The 20,925-nt window shown below is 42.2% G+C and overlaps 1 protein-coding gene across 4 annotated transcripts in view; it reads left to right on the top strand.

The window, feature by feature from the left end:
- LOC110528926 (cGMP-dependent protein kinase 1) overlaps positions 1–20,925 on the top strand; it is a 149,775-nt gene that overhangs the window by 85,722 nt on the left and 43,128 nt on the right. For all 4 annotated transcript variants that reach the window (XM_036984926.2, XM_090240407.1, XM_021611105.3 and 1 more), the window contains exon 4: positions 15,109–15,214. In XM_036984926.2, coding sequence (XP_036840821.1) covers positions 15,109–15,214 — 106 coding nt within the window. The remainder of the gene's footprint in view (positions 1–15,108; positions 15,215–20,925) is intronic.

Raw genomic sequence — 20,925 nt, 5'->3', positions numbered from 1 at the left:
TCTACCAAGACCTGGCCGTCCCTCTAAACTTTCAGCTCCTACAAGGAGAATACTGATCAGAGATGCAGCCAAGAGGCCCATGATCACTCTGGATGAACTGCAGAGATCTACAGCTGAGGTGGGAGACTCTGTCCATAGGACAACAATCAGTCGTATATTGCACAAATCTGGCCTTTATGGAAGAGTGGCAAGAAGAAAGCCATTTCTTAAAGATATCCATAAAAAGTGTTGTTTAAAGTTTGCCACAAGCCACCTGGGAGACACACCAAACATGTGGAAGAAGGTGCTCTGGTCAGATGAAACCAAAATTGAACTTTTTGGCAACAATGCAAAACGTTATGTTTGGCGTAAAAGCAACACAGCTGAACACACCATCCCCACTGTCAAACATGGTGGTGGCAGCATCATGGTTTGGGCCTGCTTTTCTTCAGCAGGGACAGGGAAGATGGTTAAAATTGATGGGAAAATGGATGGAGCCAAATACAGGACCATTCTGGAAGAAAACCTGATGGAGTCTGCAAAAGACCTGAGACTGGGACGGAGATTTGTCTTCCAACAAGACAATGATCCAAAACATAAAGCAAAATCTACAATGGAATGGTTCAAAAATAAACATATCCAGGTGTTAGAATGGCCAAGTCAAAGTCCAGACCTGAATCCAATCGAGAATCTGTGGAAAGAACTGAAAACTGCTGTTCACAAATGCTCTCCATCCAACCTCACTGAGCTCGAGCTGTTTTGCAAGGAGGAATGGGAAAAAATGTCAGTCTCTCGATGTGCAAAACTGATAAAGACATACCCCAAGCGACTTACAGCTGTAATCGCAGCAAAAGGTGGCGCTACAAAGTATTAACTTAAGGGGGCTGAATAATTTTGCACGCCCAATTTTTCAGTTTTTGATTTGTTAAAAAAGTTTGAAATATCCAATAAATGTCGTTCCACTTCATGATTGTGTCCCCCTTGTTGTTGATTCTTCACAAAAAAATACAGTTTTATATCTTTATGTTTGAAGCCTGAAATGTGGCAAAAGGTCGCAAAGTTCAAGGGGGCCGAATACTTTCGCAAGGCACTGTATGTGCATGACATCAGTTGGATAGCTGGATGTATTGTGCTGTATGCAGTATATGCATTTGGTGTAGAGACGGTTATGTGATGTGGTGGTGAACAGTATGTGATGTGGTGGTGAACAGTAGTGTTTTGTATTTTGAGTTGGGTAAATTGTGGTTGGTTGGGTGGTTGGGTGTGGGTGGTGGTAGGATGAAGAACAGTGGCACATTTTCTCTAGCAGCTTAGATTAGCATAGATTCCTCTCTCCCACATGGGGAGAACATTTGCAGCAGGGAGATTGTCTTCCTTTTTCTTCTGATTTAGTCACTCAGTCAGTCACCAGTGACAAAGTAACAAGCACATTTAAGTTATGATAAAGTTTTAGTGCAACCAGTTTTTGCACAAACCTACCACTGACACTGAAAGTGAGAGCTATGCATTCACAGTAAATCAAAGGTTATATGTTATCTTATTATTAAAAATACACATTCTTACAGTTCAAGTGTTACCATCCATAATTGTTCACCAAAGAGTCAATCCATTATTTGAGACTATAGCTCAACATTTCAGTGTGCATTGTTAGTAAGATGCTTTCTATTTTCCATTAGCGTCGTTTTGTGCTCTGTTCTACTTTGCCTGGTCAAAATGGCCTGTCAAAATTTCTCACGCTCTTAAGAACTCATGCAGATGTAATCAAATAAGACTGGAGTTATTAATGACTTCGGGGAGGGAGGAAATTAAGCCTCTCAAGCAGTCTTTTACACCCTACGGCTCTCAGACAGACTCCATTGGCCCTACGGTTAATGCCCTAGGATCTTCCCCTGAGATGAGAGAGAGAAAGAGAGCGGAGGAGTGGAGAGGGGTGATAGTGAGAAAGAGAGAGATTAAGAGAAGTGTGGTGTGGAGAGAGAGAAACACAAAGTGGCTGAACTCTGGTGCTCAAACATTAGGCATGCCTTGGAACTGTTGTCAGAAGATAGACTAGGGTCCCCCAGCTACATCATAATTCACACGGCACAAATGACCTGAAGGCCCAGGAGGAAAGGGTGCCCTCAGCACTCAAGGGAGTGATTGAAAAAGCTACTTCCACTTTCCCCAACGCACAAGTGGTTATCTCCACCCTGGAACCACGAAAATACGTTCAGCCTGCTACCATGCAGCGGGTGAATGGAAGCATTTCGCAAGGCTGTGACTCAAAACCTAATGTCTACCTGGCCCACCACTCCACCTTGAACTTGAACAGCCTTTACGACCAGGTCCACCTCTGCAAGGTAGCAATCCTAACTTTTGCCAGGACCCTGAAGGACATCACCCTCAACCGTAGCCCCAGCACCTCACACAGGAGCAACAGAGCAACGGACACCCCGCAGAGACCAGCGAGACACCCTCCCAGAACTGCAAGACCCCCTCCTGAAGGACCTGCACCGAGAGACCCACGCCAAGAGGACCTACACCCAGACCACAGCATCACCAGCCACACCCGAACCAGATAAGACCACCCCAAGATAACCCTTGCCACATTCTAGGTAAAGCCCCGCCTTATCTCAGCTCACTGGTCACCATAGCAGCACCCACTCGTGGCACGCGCACCAGCAGGTATATCTCACTGGTCACCCCCAAAGCCAATTCCTCCTTTGGTCGTCTTTCCTTCCACTTCTCTGCTGCCCATGACTGGAACGAATTGCAAAAATCTCTGAAGCTGGAGACTCACATCTCCCTCACTAGCTTTAAGCACCAGCTGTCAGAGCAGTTTACAGATCACTGCACCTGTACTTAGCCTATCTGTAAACAGCCCATCTATCTACCTACCTCAACCCCATACTGGTACCGTAATTTCCAGACTATAAGCCGCTACTTTTTTCCCACGCGTTGAACCTCGCGGTTTATACAATGACGCAGCTAATTTATGGATTTTTCCCGCTTTCACAAGATTCATGCCGCCAAAAAAACTGAGCACAGTCACATAATGTGACGTAAATCGAGCGCGCTCAAACTTCCCATCATTCTGATTACGGTAGTCATTTTGTCACCCTCATCATGGCAAAGACATGGAGGAATGCATATGATGCAGCTTTCAATTTGAAGGCGATCGATCTGGCTGTTGGAAAAGGAAATAGAGCTGCTGACAGCGTGGAGCATTGTCAAAAAATACACTATCATCAACGGGTTTCGAAAGGCTGGACTGCTGCGTGTTGAAGAGGGCAGCGATCCAACATCGGATGAAGCAATTCTGAGGCTATTCAACTCCGACACCGAAGGAGATGACTTCAGTGGTTTCAGTGCACAGGAGGAGGAAGATAGTGACCAATGACTTTCTTGGTAGGCTACTGTTTAATTTTTGTTACAAGCCGTGTTTCGTTAAACGCCTATTTATTTTTGTTACAAGCCGTGTTTCGTTTAAAGGCTGTGTAAAGTTAATTTGTTTCAATGTACTGGTAGGCACCTGCGGCTTATAGACATGTGTGGCTTATTTATGTACAAAATACATATTTTTTAATAATTCAGTGGGTGCGGTTTATATTCAGGTGCGCTTAATAGTCCAGCAATTACGGTATTTATTTATTTATTTTGTTCCTTTGCACCCCAGTATCTCTACCTGCATATTCATCTTCTGCCGATCTACCATTCCAGTGTTTAATTGCTATATTGTAATTACTTCGCCACCATGGCCTATTTATTTCCTTAACTTACCTCATTTGTACTCACTGTATATAGACTTTTAGTTTTCTTTTGTTCTACTGTATTATTGACTGTATGTTTTGTTTATTCCATGTGTAACTCTGTGTTGTTCTGTGTCGAATTGCTACGCTTTATCTTGGCCAGGTCGCAGTTGCAAATGAGAACTTGTTCTCAACTAGCCTACCTGGTTAAATAAAGGTGAAATAAAATTTAAATAAAATAAAATCCTATATAGGCCCCCCCCCATATCAGACCTATGCCCCTTCTGCCCACCCCATGCCCCCCGCCCCTGCGGCAAGAACCTCAACATGACAGCAGACATATACCCAGGCCCCATCCTGAAACCTAAGAGGTATGTATCAGATGCTCAACATGCTCTGCTCACTCCTACTGTGATGGTCCTGGCCTAAACCACATAAAAACACCATTCACCAAACTACCAGGTGTGAAACAGGGAAGAGACACAGGGGGAATGCTAATTTGGTATAGAGCAGACCTAACCCCTCTATTAAATTAAATTAGTCAAAACAGGAACATTTTACATCTGGCTAGAAATTAAGGAAATTATCACAGAGAGAAATGTCCTCATGTGTGCTACATATATCCTCCCCTTTAGAATCCTCATACTTTAATGATTACAGCTTCTCCATCCTAGAGGACAATTTACAGGCCCAAGGAAATGTACTAGTCTGTGGCAACCTAAATAACAGAACTGGACAATAACCTGACACCCACAGCACACAGGGGGACAAACACCTACCTGGAGGTGACAGCATTCCCTCCACCATATGACCCCTGGACACAATTACGACAACATAACCAACAAAAATGGGCTCCAACTCCTGCAGCTCCGTCGGACGGTGGGTATGTACATAGTCTATGGTAGGCTTCGAGGGAACCCCTTTGATAGGTACACCTATAGCTCATTTCTTGGCAGTAGAATTGTAGACTATCAGGTATCAAGGTAAGACCCAAGTGCAGACTGTGTGAAGTAACAATGTTTATTGTTACAGGGGCAGGCAAACGACAGGTCAAGGCAGGCAGGGGCTGATAATCTAGAGTAGGAGCAAAGGTACAGGATGGCAGGCAGTCTCAGGGACAGGCAGAGTGGTCAGGAGTGCAGATACAGTGTCAGGACAGTCAAGGGTCAAAAACCAGGAGGACGATAAAAAGCGGCTGGACAAAGACATGCGCTGACAGGACAAATGCTGGTAATCTTGACAAACAAGACGAACTGGCAAAAACAGAAAACACAGGTATAAATACCCAGATGATAATTGGGGAAGATGGGCAACACCTGGAGGGGGTGGAGACAAGCACAAGGACAGGTGAAACAGATCAGGGCATGGCAAGACTACTTTACCACTGACCTCAACCCAGAGTCTCTTAGAGCATTCACAGTCAGTCCACAGACACCCATATCAGATCACAGCAAAATCACACTCTACTTGAACAGAGCTATGCTGAATCAGGAGTCATCAAAGTCAAATGAACTGAATACTATTAAGAAATGCTATAAATGGAAGGGAAGTAGTGTGGAAATTTACCAAAAAACAATTAGGCAACAAGAAATTCAATCCCTTCTAGACAATTTCCTGAACAAAATGTTTCACTGCAAAAGTGAAGGTGTAAGCTTAGCAGTAGAAAACCTAAACAGTGTATGTGACCTCTCAGCTTCCCTATCAAATAAAAATTTTCAAGCAGACGGCCTAAGAAAATTAACAACAATGGCAATGGTTTGATGAAGAATGCAAAAACCTAAGAAAGAATTGAGAAACCAAAAACATAGAGACCCAGAAAACCTGAGCCTTCACTATGGTGAATCACTCAAATAATACAGAAATACACTACGGAAAAAGAAGGAACAGCACGTGAGAAATCAGCTCAATTTAATTGAAGAATCTATAGAGTCTAAACACTTCTGGGAAAATTGGAATTCTAAACAAACAACAACACAAATAGTTACAGTTGAAGTCAGAAGTTTACATACACTTAGGTTGGAGTCATTAAAACTTGTTTTTCAACCACTACACAAATTTATTTTTAACAAACTGTAGTTTTTGCAAGTTGGTTAGGACATCTACTTTGTGCATGACACAAGTCCTTTTTTCCCAACAATTGTTTACAGACAGATTATTTCACTTAGAATTCACTGTATCGCAATTCCAGTAGGTCAGAAGTTTGCATACGCTAAGTTGACTTTGCCTTTAAACAGAAAATGATGTCATGGCTTTAGAAGCTCCTGATAGGCTAATTGACATCATTTGAGTCAATTGGAGGTGTACCCATGGATGTATTTCAATGCCTACCTTCAAACAAAGAAATCAACCAAGACATCAAAAAAAAATTGTAGACCTCCGCAAGTTTGGTTCATCCTTGGGAGCAATTTCCAGACACCTGAAGGTACCACGTTAATATGTACAAACAATAGTATGCAAGTATAAACACCATGGGACCACGCAGCCGTCATACCGCTCAGGAAGGAGACGCGTTCTGCTTCCTAGAGATGAACGTACTTTGGTGCGAAAAGCGCAAATCAATCCCAGAACAATAGCAAACGACCTTGTGAAGATGCTGTAAGAAACAGGGACAAAGGTACAGTGCCTTGCGAAAGTATTCGGCCCCCTTGAACTTTGCGACCTTTTGCCACATTTCAGGCTTCAAACATAAAGATATAAAACTGTATTTTTTTGTGAAGAATCAACAACAAGTGGGACACAATCATGAAGTGGAACGACATTTATTGGATATTTCAAACTTTTTTAACAAATCAAAAACTGAAAAATTGGGCGTGCAAAATTATTCAGCCCCTTTACTTTCAGTGCAGCAAACTCTCTCCAGAAGTTCAGTGAGGATCTCTGAATGATCCAATGTTGACCTAAATGACTAATGATGATAAATACAATCCACCTGTGTGTAATCAAGTCTCCGTATAAATGCACCTGCACTGTGATAGTCTCAGAGGTCCGTTAAAAGCGCAGAGAGCATCATGAAGAACAAGGAACACACCAGGCAGGTCCGAGATACTGTTGTGAAGAAGTTTAAAGCCGGATTTGGATACAAAAAGATTTCCCAAGCTTTAAACATCCCAAGGAGTACTGTGCAAGCGATAATATTGAAATGGAAGGAGTATCAGATCACTGCAAATCTACCAAGACCTGGCCGTCCCTCTAAACTTTCAGCTCATACAAGGAGAAGACTGATCAGAGATGCAGCCAAGAGGCCCATGATCACTCTGGATGAACTGCAGAGATCTACAGCTGAGGTGGGAGACTCTGTCCATAGGACAACAATCAGTCGTATATTGCACAAATCTGGCCTTTATGGAAGAGTGGCAAGAAGAAAGCCATTTCTTAAAGATATCCATAAAAAGTGTTGTTTAAAGTTTGCCACAAGCCACCTGGGAGACACACCAAACATGTGGAAGAAGGTGCTCTGGTCAGATGACACCAAAATTGAACTTTTTGGCAACAATGCAAAACGTTATGTTTGGCGTAAAAGCAACACAGCTGAACACACCATCCCCACTGTCAAACATGGTGGTGGCAGCATCATGGTTTGGGCCTGCTTTTCTTCAGCAGGGACAGGGAAGATGGTTAAAATTGATGGGAAGATGGATGGAGCCAAATACAGGACCATTCTGGAAGAAAACCTGATGGAGTCTGCAAAAGACCTGAGACTGGGACGGAGATTTGTCTTCCAACAAGACAATGATCCAAAACATAAAGCAAAATCTACAATGGAATGGTTCAAAAATAAACATATCCAGGTGTTAGAATGGCCAAGTCAAAGTCCAGACCTGAATCCAATCGAGAATATGTGGAAAGAACTGAAAACTGCTGTTCACAAATGCTCTCCATCCAACCTCACTGAGCTCGAGCTGTTTTGCAAGGAGGAATGGGAAAAAATTTCAGTCTCTTGATGTGCAAAACTGATAGAGACATACCCCAAGTGACTTACAGCTGTAATCACAGCAAAAGGTGGCGCTACAAAGTATTAACTTAAGGGGGCTGAATAATTTTGCACGCCCAATTTTTCAGTTTTGATTTGTTTGAAATTGTTTGAAATATCCAATAAATGTCGTTCCACTTCATGATTGTGTCCCACTTGTTGTTGATTCTTCACAAAAAATACAGTTTTATATCTTTATGTTTGAAGCCTGAAATGTGGCAAAAGGTCACAAAGTTCAAGGGGGCCGAATACTTTCGCAAGGCACTGTATGTATATCCACAGTAAATTGAGTCCTATATCGACACAACCTGAAAGGCCGCTCAGCAAGGAAGAAGCCACTGCTCCAAAACTGCCATTAGAAAGCCAGACTACGGTTTGCAACTGCACATGGGAACAAAGATCGTACTTTTTGGAGAAATGTCCTCTGGTCTTATGAAACATAAATGGGCATAATGGCCATAAAGACCATTGTTATGTTTGGAAGAAAAAAAGGGGGAGGCTTGCAAGCCGAAGAACACCATCCCAACCGGGAAGTGCGGGGGTGGCAGCATCATGTTGTGGGGGTGCTTTGCTGCAGGAGGGACTGGTGCACTTCGCAAAATAGATGGCACTATGAGGGAAAAAAATATTATTGAAGCAAAATCTCAAGACATCAGTCAGGAAGTTAAAGCGTGGTCTTCCAAATGGACAATGACCCCAAGCAAACTTCCAAAGTTGTGGCAAAATGGCTTAAGGACAACAAAGTCAAGGTATTGGAGTGGCCATCACAAAGCCCTGACCTCAATCCTATAGAACATTTGTGGGCAGAACTGAAAAAGCATGTGCGAGCAAAGAGGCCTATAAACCTGACTCAGTTACACCAACTCTGTCAGGAGGAATGGGCCAAAATTCACCCAACTTATTGTGGGAAGCTTGTGGAAGGCTACCCAAAACGTTTGACCCAAGTTAAACAATTTAAAGGCAATTGTCTCACATGCAATAGCCTTCATTTCCCAGAACAAGAATAGACTGAAGAGTTTCAGGAGAAAGGTCTTTGTTTCTGTCCATTTTGAGGAGCCTGCAATCGAACCCACAATTGCTGATGCTCCAGATACTCAACTAGTCTAAAGAAGGCCAGTTTTATTGCTTCTTTAATCAGACCAACAGTTTTCAGCTGTGCTAACATAATTGCAAAACGGTCAATTAGCCCTTTAAAACGATACACTTGGATTAGCTAAGACAACGTGCCATTGGAACACAGACGTGAGGGTTGCTGATAATGGGCCTCTGTACGCCTATGTAGATATTCCATTAAAAAAACAGCCGTTTCCAGCTACAATATTCATTTACAACATAGTCATTTACAATGTCTACACTGTATTTCTGATCAATTTGATGTTATTTTAATTGACAAAAAAATGGATTTTCTTTCAAAAACAAGGACATTTCTAACTGACCCCAAACTTTTGAATGGTAGTGTATATCAACATATTGGCGAGGGCACTAGAACATGCTGCTACACCCGGCCTCACCCTACTAGAATCTGAATTTAAATGTCTACTGTTTGCTGATGATCTGGTTCTTCTGTCCCGAACCAAGGAGTGGCTACAGCAGCACCTAAGTCTTCTGCACAGATTCTGTCAGACCTGGGCCCTGACAGTAAATCTCAGTAAGACAAAAATAATGGTGTTCCAAAAATGGTCCAGTTGCCAGGACCATAAAAAACAAATTCCATCTAGACACTGTTGCCCTAAAGCACACAAAAAACTATACATACCTCGGCCTAAACATCAGCGCCACAGGTAACTTCCACAAAGCTGTGAACAATCTGAGAGACAAGGCAAGAAAGACCTTCTGTGCCATCAAAAGGAACATAAAATTTGACATACCAATTAGGATCTGGCAAAAATACTTGAATCAGTTATAGAACCCATTGCCCTTTATAGTTGTGAGATCTGGGGTCCACTCACCAACCAAGATTTTACAAAATGGGATAAACACCTAATTGAGACTCTGCATGCAGAATTCTGCAAAAAATATCCCCTGTGTACAATGTAAAGCAACAAATAATGCATGCAGAGCAGAATTTGGCCGATACCCGCTAATTATCAAAATCCAGAATTCTAGCGATTCCCAAACCTTCCATGACAAAGCCATCACCTACCGAACAATGAACCTTGGAGAATAGCCTCCTAGGCGGCAGGTAGCCTGGTGGCTAGAGCGTTGGACTAGTAACCGAAAGGTTGCAAGATTGAATCCCTGCGCTGACAAGGTAAAAAATCTGTCTTTCTAACCCTGAATAAGGCAGTTAACACTGTTCCTAGGCTGACATTGAAAATAATAATTGGTTCTTAACTGACCTGCCTCGTTAAATAAAGGTAAAAAACAGCAAGCTGGTCCTGGGACTCTGTTCACAAACTGACCCCAAGGTGCTCCAGGCCAGCAACACAATTACACCCAACCAAATCATGAGAAAACTAAAAGACAATTACTTGACATGTTGGAAATAATTTACAAAAAAACGGAGAAAACTAGAATGCTATTTGGCCCTAAACAGGGAGTACACAGTGGAGGAATGACTGACCCAAAATTAAGGAAATCTTTGACTATGTACAGACTCAGTGAGCATAGCCTTTCTATTGAGAAAGGCTGCCAAAGGAAGACCTGGTTCTCAAGAGAAGAAAGACAAGAGCACACTTCCCACAAAATGAGGTGGAAACTGAGCTGCACTTCCTAACATCCTGTCAAATGTATGACCATATTAGAGACACATTTTTCCCTCAGATTACACAGACATACAAAGAATTCAAAAACAAATCCAATTTTGATAAACTCCCATATCTGTTGGGTGAAATACCACAGTGTGCCATCACAACAGCAAGATTTGGGATCTGCTCTCACAAGAAAAAGGCAACCAGTGAAGAACAAACACCTTTGTAAATGCAACCTTTATTTATTTTCTCCTTTGTACTTGAACTATTTTCACTCATTACAGACATAATATGACATTTGAAATGAATGTATTATTTTGGAACGTTTGTGAGTGTAATGTTTACTTTTGTTTATTTCACTTTTGTTTCTGTATTTCACTTGCTTTGGCAATGTAAACAAATGCTTCCCATGCCAATAAAGCGCCTTAAAAATGTAAATTGAATTGAGAGAGAGGGACAAGAGAGGACAATAGTGAAAGATGGTGGGTGATATGCGGTGTGAGCCACAAAGTAAGAGTGAATGAAGAGGATTAACATGTATAACAACAGAAAGCTCCTCCATGTCGTACACCACAATAGTATGACAGCATGCCACTTCTCATTGTGAATGTTCAGACCACATTTTGTGCCCAACAGCAGCAGTAGTTGAGACATACAAGCCCCCTGTCCTCTCAGAGCTGCCTAACTATCATCAGGTTAATTACAGAGAGGGACTTATGATAATTCTCAGAGTAGCTAATACCCTAATGACCACTGCTCCCAAGGTTCGGATAAAGATGCATGTTAATTAATATTCCTTCAGTATTCCAACACATTTGCCTTTCCATGCCACAGTGATATAATTATATAGTATGATGAGGGGAAATGGGGCTACAGGGAGAGAAAGGAGAGAGATTCATAGAAAGAGAGGGGGGGTTGATAGAGAGACAGCGAGGGGGGGGGGGTTAAAGAGGCAAAATCAGAGAAAGATAGGGAGAGAAATAAAGTCAGTCTATCCTCTATCCTGACTGTTGTAGAAAACCCTCAGTCCACTATACAAAGTGTGACCTTTAACTCTCAAAGTGTGACTATCTAATTCTCCCTTACTTCTGAGTGAAACAGTGGCTATAGGAGTCTAGGTTCATAAACTCAGTATCCTTTCTATACCCAGGCACTATGGACTTTTGTTCCTAACGAGAACGGTACAAGTTGGCACTCTTTTTCATAGTCCTTAGAGTCGGATATGAACAATTGTCCTCCACCCTTTGTTGGTATGCTTTTTTCTGCTGTGTTCCCCAGGATATGCAGTTGTATGTATGCTGTGTGTCTCTTCTCCCTGCTATTGTATTGTTCTCCCTCCATTGGACAGTCAGGATTATGTGACTTGAACTGTGTAAGAACATTCACAAAGTTGCTTATTTATGTGTATTTTATCATGGTTGTCTTTGTTCTTCTGAAACTGATATGAGGGGGTGTCACAACTCATTATAATCCTGGTGCCATACAGCTTTACAAAGCAACTGCAGCAGTGCTGTGTATCACAGCCATCCGGGACCAGAGAGAGACTGTTTCAAAGATACTGGAGTAATTTTCAACTTCATAGAGAACATTCACCATGAGAGTACAATGGTGTGATGATTTAACATTTGGGTGCTTCTTTTTTTAAACTTTGAACAATACCAGTACACAAATTAAAACATATAATTATTTGCTGCCTTCTATTAAAAAACAAAGTTACACTGACATTATTCTATTGTATTGAATTACATTACAAATAATTTTGGCAGTCACCCCACTTGTATATAAATGGTGTGACTTACATTCAGAAGTAAAGATATTCAAATACTTTTTTATTCTGGTGACTTTGGACAAAGTAATTCTGTTCAATCCTTTCTCCTTTGCTCTGTGATGTTTTCTCTCCAGCCACTGACAAACAGAGCTCTGACCTCAGTTGCTGTATAAGGGCTTAAACAAAGCTGTTCTCTCCCTGAGGGTGACACAAGGCAAATCAACTGATCCTTGATTACACACATCCTTGATTACACACAGGCTTTGTGATAATCCCAATCAACAGCTCAATCGATCACATTTGTATGGGAAACAGTTCAAGTGAAACTAAAAGAGGGAAAGAGCCAGATAATGTTAAGGGAAACATTGACCTTACAATACTCTTTAATTTGGATGATGCCTTATATGAATCAGAACAGATGTTCTATGAACAGGTGCTTCTGAGGGATGGTGGCATCACTGCACTTTTACTTGCTAGCATGATAACAGGAAACTTCCCAAGAGCAAGTGGGACAGATTAAGAAGGGGGAGGGGAAACAACTACAAACTATCAGGGCAAAGCTACTGCCTTTTTAAGATAGGGAAAGTGGGGGGGGGGGGGGGGGGGGGGGGTGGTGTATGGGCCACAGAGACCCATGAGGCGGCACATAATGGCCCAGTGTTGTTTGGGTTATGGGAGGGTTTGGCCGGCTGGGATTTCCTTGTCTCGACGTGCTCTAGCGACTCCTTGTGGTTGTGCCAGGCGCCTGCAAGCTGACTTTGATCGTCAGTTGGACGGTGTTTCCTCTGACACATTCGTGTGGCTGGCTTCCGGGTTAAGCAAGCAGTGTGTCAAGAAGCAGTGCAGCTTGGCAGGGTCGTGTTTCGGAGGGCGCATGGCTCTCGACCTTCACCTCTCCCGAGTCCGTAGGGGAGTTGCAGCGATGAGACAAGACTTTAACTACCAATTGAACCACGAAAAAGGGGTGAAAGTAAAACAAATGAAATATGTATGGGCCTGACAAGGTAGAGGAAGAGGAAACTGTGGCTGAAAGATCACACTTTGTATGCTGTGGGGAACATAAATCCTGATGGGCCTTCATAGCAGACTTGATCACACACCTTTTTTGTGGTTGCAATAGTGTTGTTCCAATCTCTTTAAGGGATGAGCTCCCAAGGGTGCGTGTCTGTGTGTGCGTTGGTGCGTGTGCTTAGAGATCAACACACATTTTTGCTAGTACGTTATATGCAGTATGCATCATGCATGTATTCTCAGTCTGCTTCAACATAATTCCCTCACTACCAGACTCCCACACTTCTCAAGAACCTTCACATTCCACCTCCATCCCTGCCTGTTGTCAACCCAGGGCCTGGAGTGGCTTTAGTACGCTGTCGAGCTAATGGCTGAACGGCCCACAAGCATTAAGACATTCATCTACACACATTGCAGGCTAACTAGCTCCCTAAGTCTCACTGCAATTTAGTCAAGTCTCCAAATAACCCACTTACCCTCACTGCAATGCGCTCCTGGCCTCTCAATATCTGATTTCTCCATGCCCTGTGAATTGCCCACTCACTGCCGTAGCACTCTGTTGGCTCTGTGTTTACACAACTACGTCACTCCTCTTAACAGCTGTTGCTTTAGCGCCTAACAGGAATGTTACTCCAAAATATTTTCTAGCCCTCTTCTCTGAGGCTTGGGTTTTAGAGGTCTGGAATGGCGGTCTGTTCCCTAGTAATCATAGGTTGGATCCCTTGATTTCATGCAGCCTGATAGTACTGGAAAGCTGACAACAAAAGGGTGATACTGTGGCTTCACTAAGACTTCTGCTAGGCTGTGAAATTTCCATCTGCCATATTGCGTCCATTTAACCAGTGTTTCAGCTCCGTGTTTGTGAGTTATCTAGGCCCAAGAGAAATAGGTTTCTGGAATGTGTTTTAGTTATTTAGTGCTTAAAGAAGGATGCATTGTGGGCCTCCAGGGTGGCGCAGTGATCTAGGGCACTGCATCGCAGTCCGTGGGGCGACGCACAATTGGCCTAGCGTCGTCCAGGTTAGGGAGGGTTTGGCCGGCAGGGATATCCTTGTCTCATCGCGCACTAGCGACTCCTGTGGCGGGCCGGGCGCAGTGCATGCTAACCAGGTCGCCAGGTGCACGGTGTTTCCTCCGACACATTGGTGCGGCTGGCTTCCGGGTTGGATGCGCGCTGTGTTAAGAAGCAGTGCGGCTTGGTTGGGTTGTGTATCGGAGGACGCAGGTCTTTCAACCTTCGTCTCTCCCAAGCCTGTACGGGAGTTGTAGCGATGAGACAAGATAGTAACTACTAACAATTGGATACCACGAAATTGGATGAGAAAAGGGGGTAAAATTCAAAAAATAAAAAAGAAGGATGCACAGTCTCCTTCCTCATTAGTTGGTACAAGGTCTGCAGACAGTTTCAGCCTGTGAAGAAAACTGATCTAACTGGGACTAAAAAGAGCCTGACCATCTAATGAGAGAATCTCTCCTGTGGTCTGGCAGACAGTGGGCTTAACTGTTGCTCCTTGGAAGTATGTGGGTGGGTGTGTGTGTGTTATCTTGCCTACCCTTAAGTGTCTGTTTGTCAATTAATTGGTGTTTGTGTGTGTTCTGATTAGAAGAGGAGGAGTCAGTGTTACAGTGACACAGACATCAAAGTAGACAGGTCAGGACAGAACAAACAGGCAAAGCAACAAACAGATGAACATGCACAGAATGCACAGACATGGTCAGCCAAATGAATCCATTCATCAGTGATGGAAGTCATTCTAATAGCCTTTCTGCTGTGGGTTCTTATGGGATAGCCTGGGCCGGTTTAAATTCTTTCTCTCCTCATCTCTCTCAAAAGTGCACTCATGTTGTCCAAGTAGACACCTGGTTAATGATGACTCATTATATTGTGAAAATGCCCTGGTATCCATGTTTCTCCCTGACTATTCTGATCACTCCTTTCTTCTCCATTTTTCCCCTCTCCAGCTCTCACCAATGTGAAGTTATGGGCCATCGACCGACAATGCTTTCAAACTATTATGATGAGGACGGGCCTGATCAAACACACCGAATACATGGAGTTTTTAAAAAGGTGAGGAACAGAAATACTATATATTCCCTGTATATTGCTACATTCTTATGTATTTTATTTCATTCCTGTTTTGTTAGTTACTATTTTATATTATTTTTAAACTCTGCATCATTGGGAAAGGTTTGTAAGCAAGCATTTCAATGTAAAGTCTACACCAGTTGTATTCAGTGCATGTGATGAATAACATTGGATTTGATTACATTATAACATTTAATTATTTATCAATATACCAGACTCATACGACCTAGGGTTGGCGATATTGAAGTGATTTAACATTGAAGTCACATTTCCCCATTCGTATCCAGTTACATAATGATAGTTAACCAGTGCAATTGTCAAACGCACGCTTGTTTGCAATTTCGACCTGTTAGAGCCGGTGCCCTTCTGTTTTTAAACCCTAGCGCCAGGTTTGTTAATTGACCTGTCTGTCTTATATGAGTCTCTTGCGCTGAGGTAGGAGGGGTGGCAGTATCTGAGGTGTGTCTTTATAAAAAACATATACCAAAGTGACAATTTCAGGCAGCACTGGTGGGGATATTTAAGACCAACCAAAAGCTGGTGTTAGCAGTAACTTGGTTGGTTATGGTATGGATTCTGACAGTGGAAGTGCAACCTGTCCAGCCATGACAACCACGTGTTACGCACGCCTCTGTGAAGTGGGAACGCAACACCCTGCTACAACTCAACTCTGTGAAGCGAAAGAGGTGTGGACTGTAGGTGCGTGTAAGGATGACAAAAGGCAGAATTTACCCCTTACTAGGAATGTATTCCTTCACACGTTAATATGGGGAAAAGGGGCTGGACAGAACCAAAGCAAAGAAAGTAAATGTCAAAGCCCCCTCTCCTATCTAACCAGCCTAACCACTACTTATCTAACTTAGCACCACCTGGTGCGCTAACCAAAATACAGGGGGTGGTCCGCCCAGGTCTTACCTAGTGTGCCTAGACAGTGAATATACTACTCTTGCCTAAGCACTCCCTAGGCTTTCTGAGAAACAACCAACACTATATAACCCTCAGCTCCCTGAAAAATGACCAACACCACTCTCAGCAATTGAATTCTCTATATCTCAATCAATCTCTCCAGCAATGATCTTCCAGCAATGATCTCTCATCTGAACAGAACACTGGCTTTTATATAGCTTCAGAAGGAATGGGTAATTGGAGACAGCTGCATCTTGACGAGGGGGCGGGGTCAGCTCTCCAATTAGCCATGGAGTCGACCAATCAGCTGCTTGAGGGATTTCAGGAAGCCATTTACTGAAAAACACACATGCAAATACACCAACTACAACACAGAAACTGGGGAACGTAACAAAATGGAACAAGATTAATTTTCTTTTTTGTTCCCGTAAACCTTGTATTTAGAAACATGAAAACAAATATTTGTTCACATTTCGTTTAAATTGATTAAAAACCAAGCATAGCTTCCCCTCCTCTCAATGAAGGCTGTTTTTTGGTCATGACCAATGCATTCGACAGTTAGTCAAACCTTTCATAAAGGGTTTGACTCATGAGACCTCTTGATTAATCAAAAACCCAAAGAATGTAAATGAATCAAAACTAAGCCTTAATTCACACAATAAAAAAAAAAAGTAACAATATGTCCGACACAGCCCAGGACCCATAGCCCGACCACCAGTGTTAAGATTTTCCATTGCGTTTGGTTTGTTAAAATAGAGCCCAATGTCTCCTTCAACTTTGTTACGCATCTGGAAGTACCCACTCTACCGGAACAATTATTATCCCTTCTTCCTGCTCTCTTTCTTCTCTCTATCTGACTTTGGCATTAGCATAGGGTTTGGCAGAGGAGACGGGCTGAAGACAGGGAAGCCTATTATCATATTAAAGGCAGAATTTTGTTGCACGGACATACAGCGTGGGATAAAATATGTCCTCATCAAAAGATGGAGGGAGAGGAGCGTGTCATATGCATCAAGCAGGATATATGAGGTGCATTGGAAATGTACTGCTTTCTCTGTCTGTTCTGCTGTCTGTCCCTCTGATTGTCCCCCTGTTCTGTCTTTCACAATCTTTCCCTCTTTTTTCCAAGCAGCAGCTACTCTTCCTGGGGTCCAGAAAGCAGTTATATACAATTAAAAACATTACATTACATTTCACAACAGATTTCACAATAAGTGTGTGCACTCAGGCCATTCCTCTACCACCACTTATCTACAACAAAAAAATTGATGTGTACGTGTGTGTATATTGTGTATGTGTGTATATTATCATGTGTGTGTAGGCGTGTGTAGGCGTGTGTCTGTGTGTGTACCTCTTCATAGTCCCTACTATTCCATAAGATCTATTTTTATCCGTTTTTTATCTGATTTTACTGCTTGCTTGAGTTAGTTGATGTGGAATATTGTTCCATGTAGTCATGGCTCTATGTTGTACTGTGCGCTCATAGTCTTTTCTGGACTTGGGGACCTTTAAGAAATTTCTGGTAGCATGTCTTGTGGGGTATGCATGGGTGTCTGAGCTGTGTGCTAGTAGTTTAAACAGACAGCTCGGTGCATTCAACATGTCAATACTTCTTACAAATATAAGTCCTTCTCTCCTATACTTTGAGCCTGGAGAGATTGACATGCATATTATTAATGTTAGCTCTCTGTGTACATTTAAGGGTCAGCCGTGCTGCCCGGTTCTGGGACAATTTTCCTAAGTCCCTGTTTGTGGCACCTGACCACATGACTGGACCGTAGTCCAGGTACGACAAAACTAGGGCCTGTAGGACCTGCCTTGTTGATAGCATTGTTAAGAAGGAAGAACAGCGCTTTATTATGGACAGGCCTCTCCCCATTAGTTTACAATCCAGAATTACTCCAACAGTTTAGTCTCCTCAACCTGCTCATTTTCCAAATTTTTCATTACAAGATTGAGATTTAGGGTTTGGTCAATGATTTGTCCCATATACAATGCTTTTAGTTTTTGAAATATTTTGATCTAACTTATTTCTTGCCACCAATTATGAAACTGACTGCAGCTCTTTGTTAGGTGTTGCAGTGATTTCACTTGCTGTGGTAGATGACGTGTATAGAGTTGAGACATCAGCAGACATAGACGCACAGGCTTTACTCAGAGCCGGTGGTAGGTCATTAGTAAAGTTTGAAAAAAGTAAGGGGCCTAGAAAGCCGCCCTGGGGAATGCCTGACTCTACCTGGATTATGTTGGAGTGGCTTCAATTAAAGAACACCCTCTGTGTTCTGTTAGACAGGTAACTCCCGATCCACAACATAGCAGGGGATGTAAAGCCAAAACACATACCTTTTTCCAGCAGCAGATTATGATTGATAATCTCAAAAGTTGCACTGAAATCAAGCAAAACAGCTCCCATAATATTTTCATTATCAATTTCTCTCAGCCAATCATCAGTAATTTGTGTAAGTGCGTACATGTTGAATGCCCTTCCCTTTAATTGTGCTGAAAATCTGTTGATAATTTGTTTAAATAGCATTGTGTCTGGTCAAACAATTATTTTCAAACAAGTTTACTATGGGCTGGTAACAGGCTGATTTGGTTGGCTGTTTGAATGAGAAAATGCTTTTAATTTCCCTCTTCCACACTTACTTTACAGAATTCAAAATTACAATTATTGTCTTTCAGAATTTGGTCAGTTATGCATGGGTGTGTAGGTTCAGAATTTGTTGTTGGCATGTCATGCCTAAATTTTCTAATTTTGCCAATGAAAAAAATATTAAAGTGGTTGCCAATATCAGTGGGTTTTGTGATGAATGATGGAGCCAAGTTGACCATTTTTGCCACAATGTCATTTAAGGTGCTCCAAAGCTTTACTATCATTCTATATATGATTTATCTTTGTTTCATAGTATAGTTTCTTCTTCTTGATCAGTTTAGTCACATGATTTCTCAATTTACAGTACATTTGCCAATAGGCTGTGCAGCCAGACTTATTTTCCATTCCTTTTGTCCCATCCCTGTCGCCCATAAAATGTCAAAATTCCTTATCAATCCACTGGGATTGAACAGTTTTTACAGTCATTTTCTTAATGGGTGCATGTATATTAGTAACTGGAATAAAGACTTTCATAAATGTGTCAAGTGCAGTGACTGGTTTCTCCTCATTACATACCACAGACCAGCAAATATTCTTTACATCTTCAAAATAGGAATCACTACAAAATTACTCATATGACCTCTTATACACTATATTACGGCCAGCTGTTGGAACTTTGGTTTTCCTAGATATGGCTACTATATTATGATCACTACATCCAATGGATTTGGATACTACTTTAGAGTAGATTTCTGCAGCATTGGCAAGTAAAGATGTGATCAATACATGGATTGTTTCATTGTAAATACCCTGTTAGGTTGACTGATAACCTGAACCAGGTTGCAGGCACTGGTTAGATTTTGAAGATTTTTCTTGAGTGGGCAGCTTGATGAAACTAAATCAATATTAAGGTCACCCAGAAAATACAGTATACCTCTCTGTTGATATCACATACATTATCAAGCATTTCACTCATAATATCCAGATACTGACTGTTAGCACTTGGTGGTCTATAGCAGCTTCCCTCAAGAATGGGCTTTAGGTGAGACAGGTGAACTTGTAGCCATATTACTTCAACAGCATTCAACATGAGGTCCTCTCTAAGCTTTACAGGAATATGACTCTGAACATAAACGGCAACAACTCCACCATTGGCATTCCTGTCTCTTCTGAAGATGTTCAAACCATGTATTGCTACCACTGTATCATCAAAGGTATTATCTTAGTGAGTTTCAGAGATATATGTCAGTATATGAATATTATCTGTTCCTAGCAAGTTCTCGATTTCATGAACCTTGTTTCTTAGGCTACATAGTATGTTAATCTGGGCTATTTTTTTAGCACTTTCCTGGAATTTTTGATAGTTTGTATTGCTTTGTAGTGTGTACGGCCCAGTACATCACTGGGGCCAAGCTTCCTGCCATCCAGGACCTATATAATAGGCGGTGTCAGAGGAAAGCCCGTCAAATTAAGAGTCTCCAGTCACCCAAGTCATAGACTGTTTTCTCTGCTACTGCACGGCAAGCGGTACAGGGGTGCATAAGACTGCTGACAAATTGATCAAATGGCAACCTGACTATTATATTGACCCCCCCCCCCCCCATTTATTTTGTACAATGCTGCTACTCACTGTTTATTATCTATGCATAGTCACTTCACCCCTACCTACATGTACAAATGACCTCTAACCTGTGCCTCTGCACACTGACTCTGTACCGGTACCCCGTGTATATAGCCTTGTTATTGTTGTGTTATTGTGTTTCTTTTTATTATTTTTTACTTTAGTTTATAGTTTGGGTAAATATTTTGAACTGCACTGTTGGTTAAGGGCTTGTAAGTAAGCATTTCACTGTAAGGTGTGCACTTGTTGTATTCAGCTCATGTGACAAATAAAGTTTGATTTGATTAGAATTTACTGGGAGGCTTATCAGAGGTAGACGTGACCGTGATATTTATGTTTGAGCTGATGCAGTGCAGGGTGAGTTGGCCCCAAACTGACTTCCTACTAGGGCATACCGCCTCAGTGCTAACAGTATAGGTTCTTAGGCACATGATTACAGCGTAGGATTGACAGAGGCATTCAGCGGAGTTAAATTAGGTTACTTAAATTATGACTGCCAATGCCCCTGGGACAATGTACATTTGTAGCAGCAACTCAGCTACACAATGGTAGGGATTATCTGAGCAAGGCTTA

The sequence above is a fragment of the Oncorhynchus mykiss genome, chromosome 1 (assembly GCF_057628025.1).
Source record: "Oncorhynchus mykiss isolate SJ-2025 chromosome 1, ASM5762802v1, whole genome shotgun sequence".
NCBI lineage: Eukaryota > Metazoa > Chordata > Actinopteri > Salmoniformes > Salmonidae > Oncorhynchus > Oncorhynchus mykiss.
The sequence above is the reverse complement of the archived record's forward strand: the minus strand, read 5'-3'. Positions and strand labels throughout refer to the sequence as shown.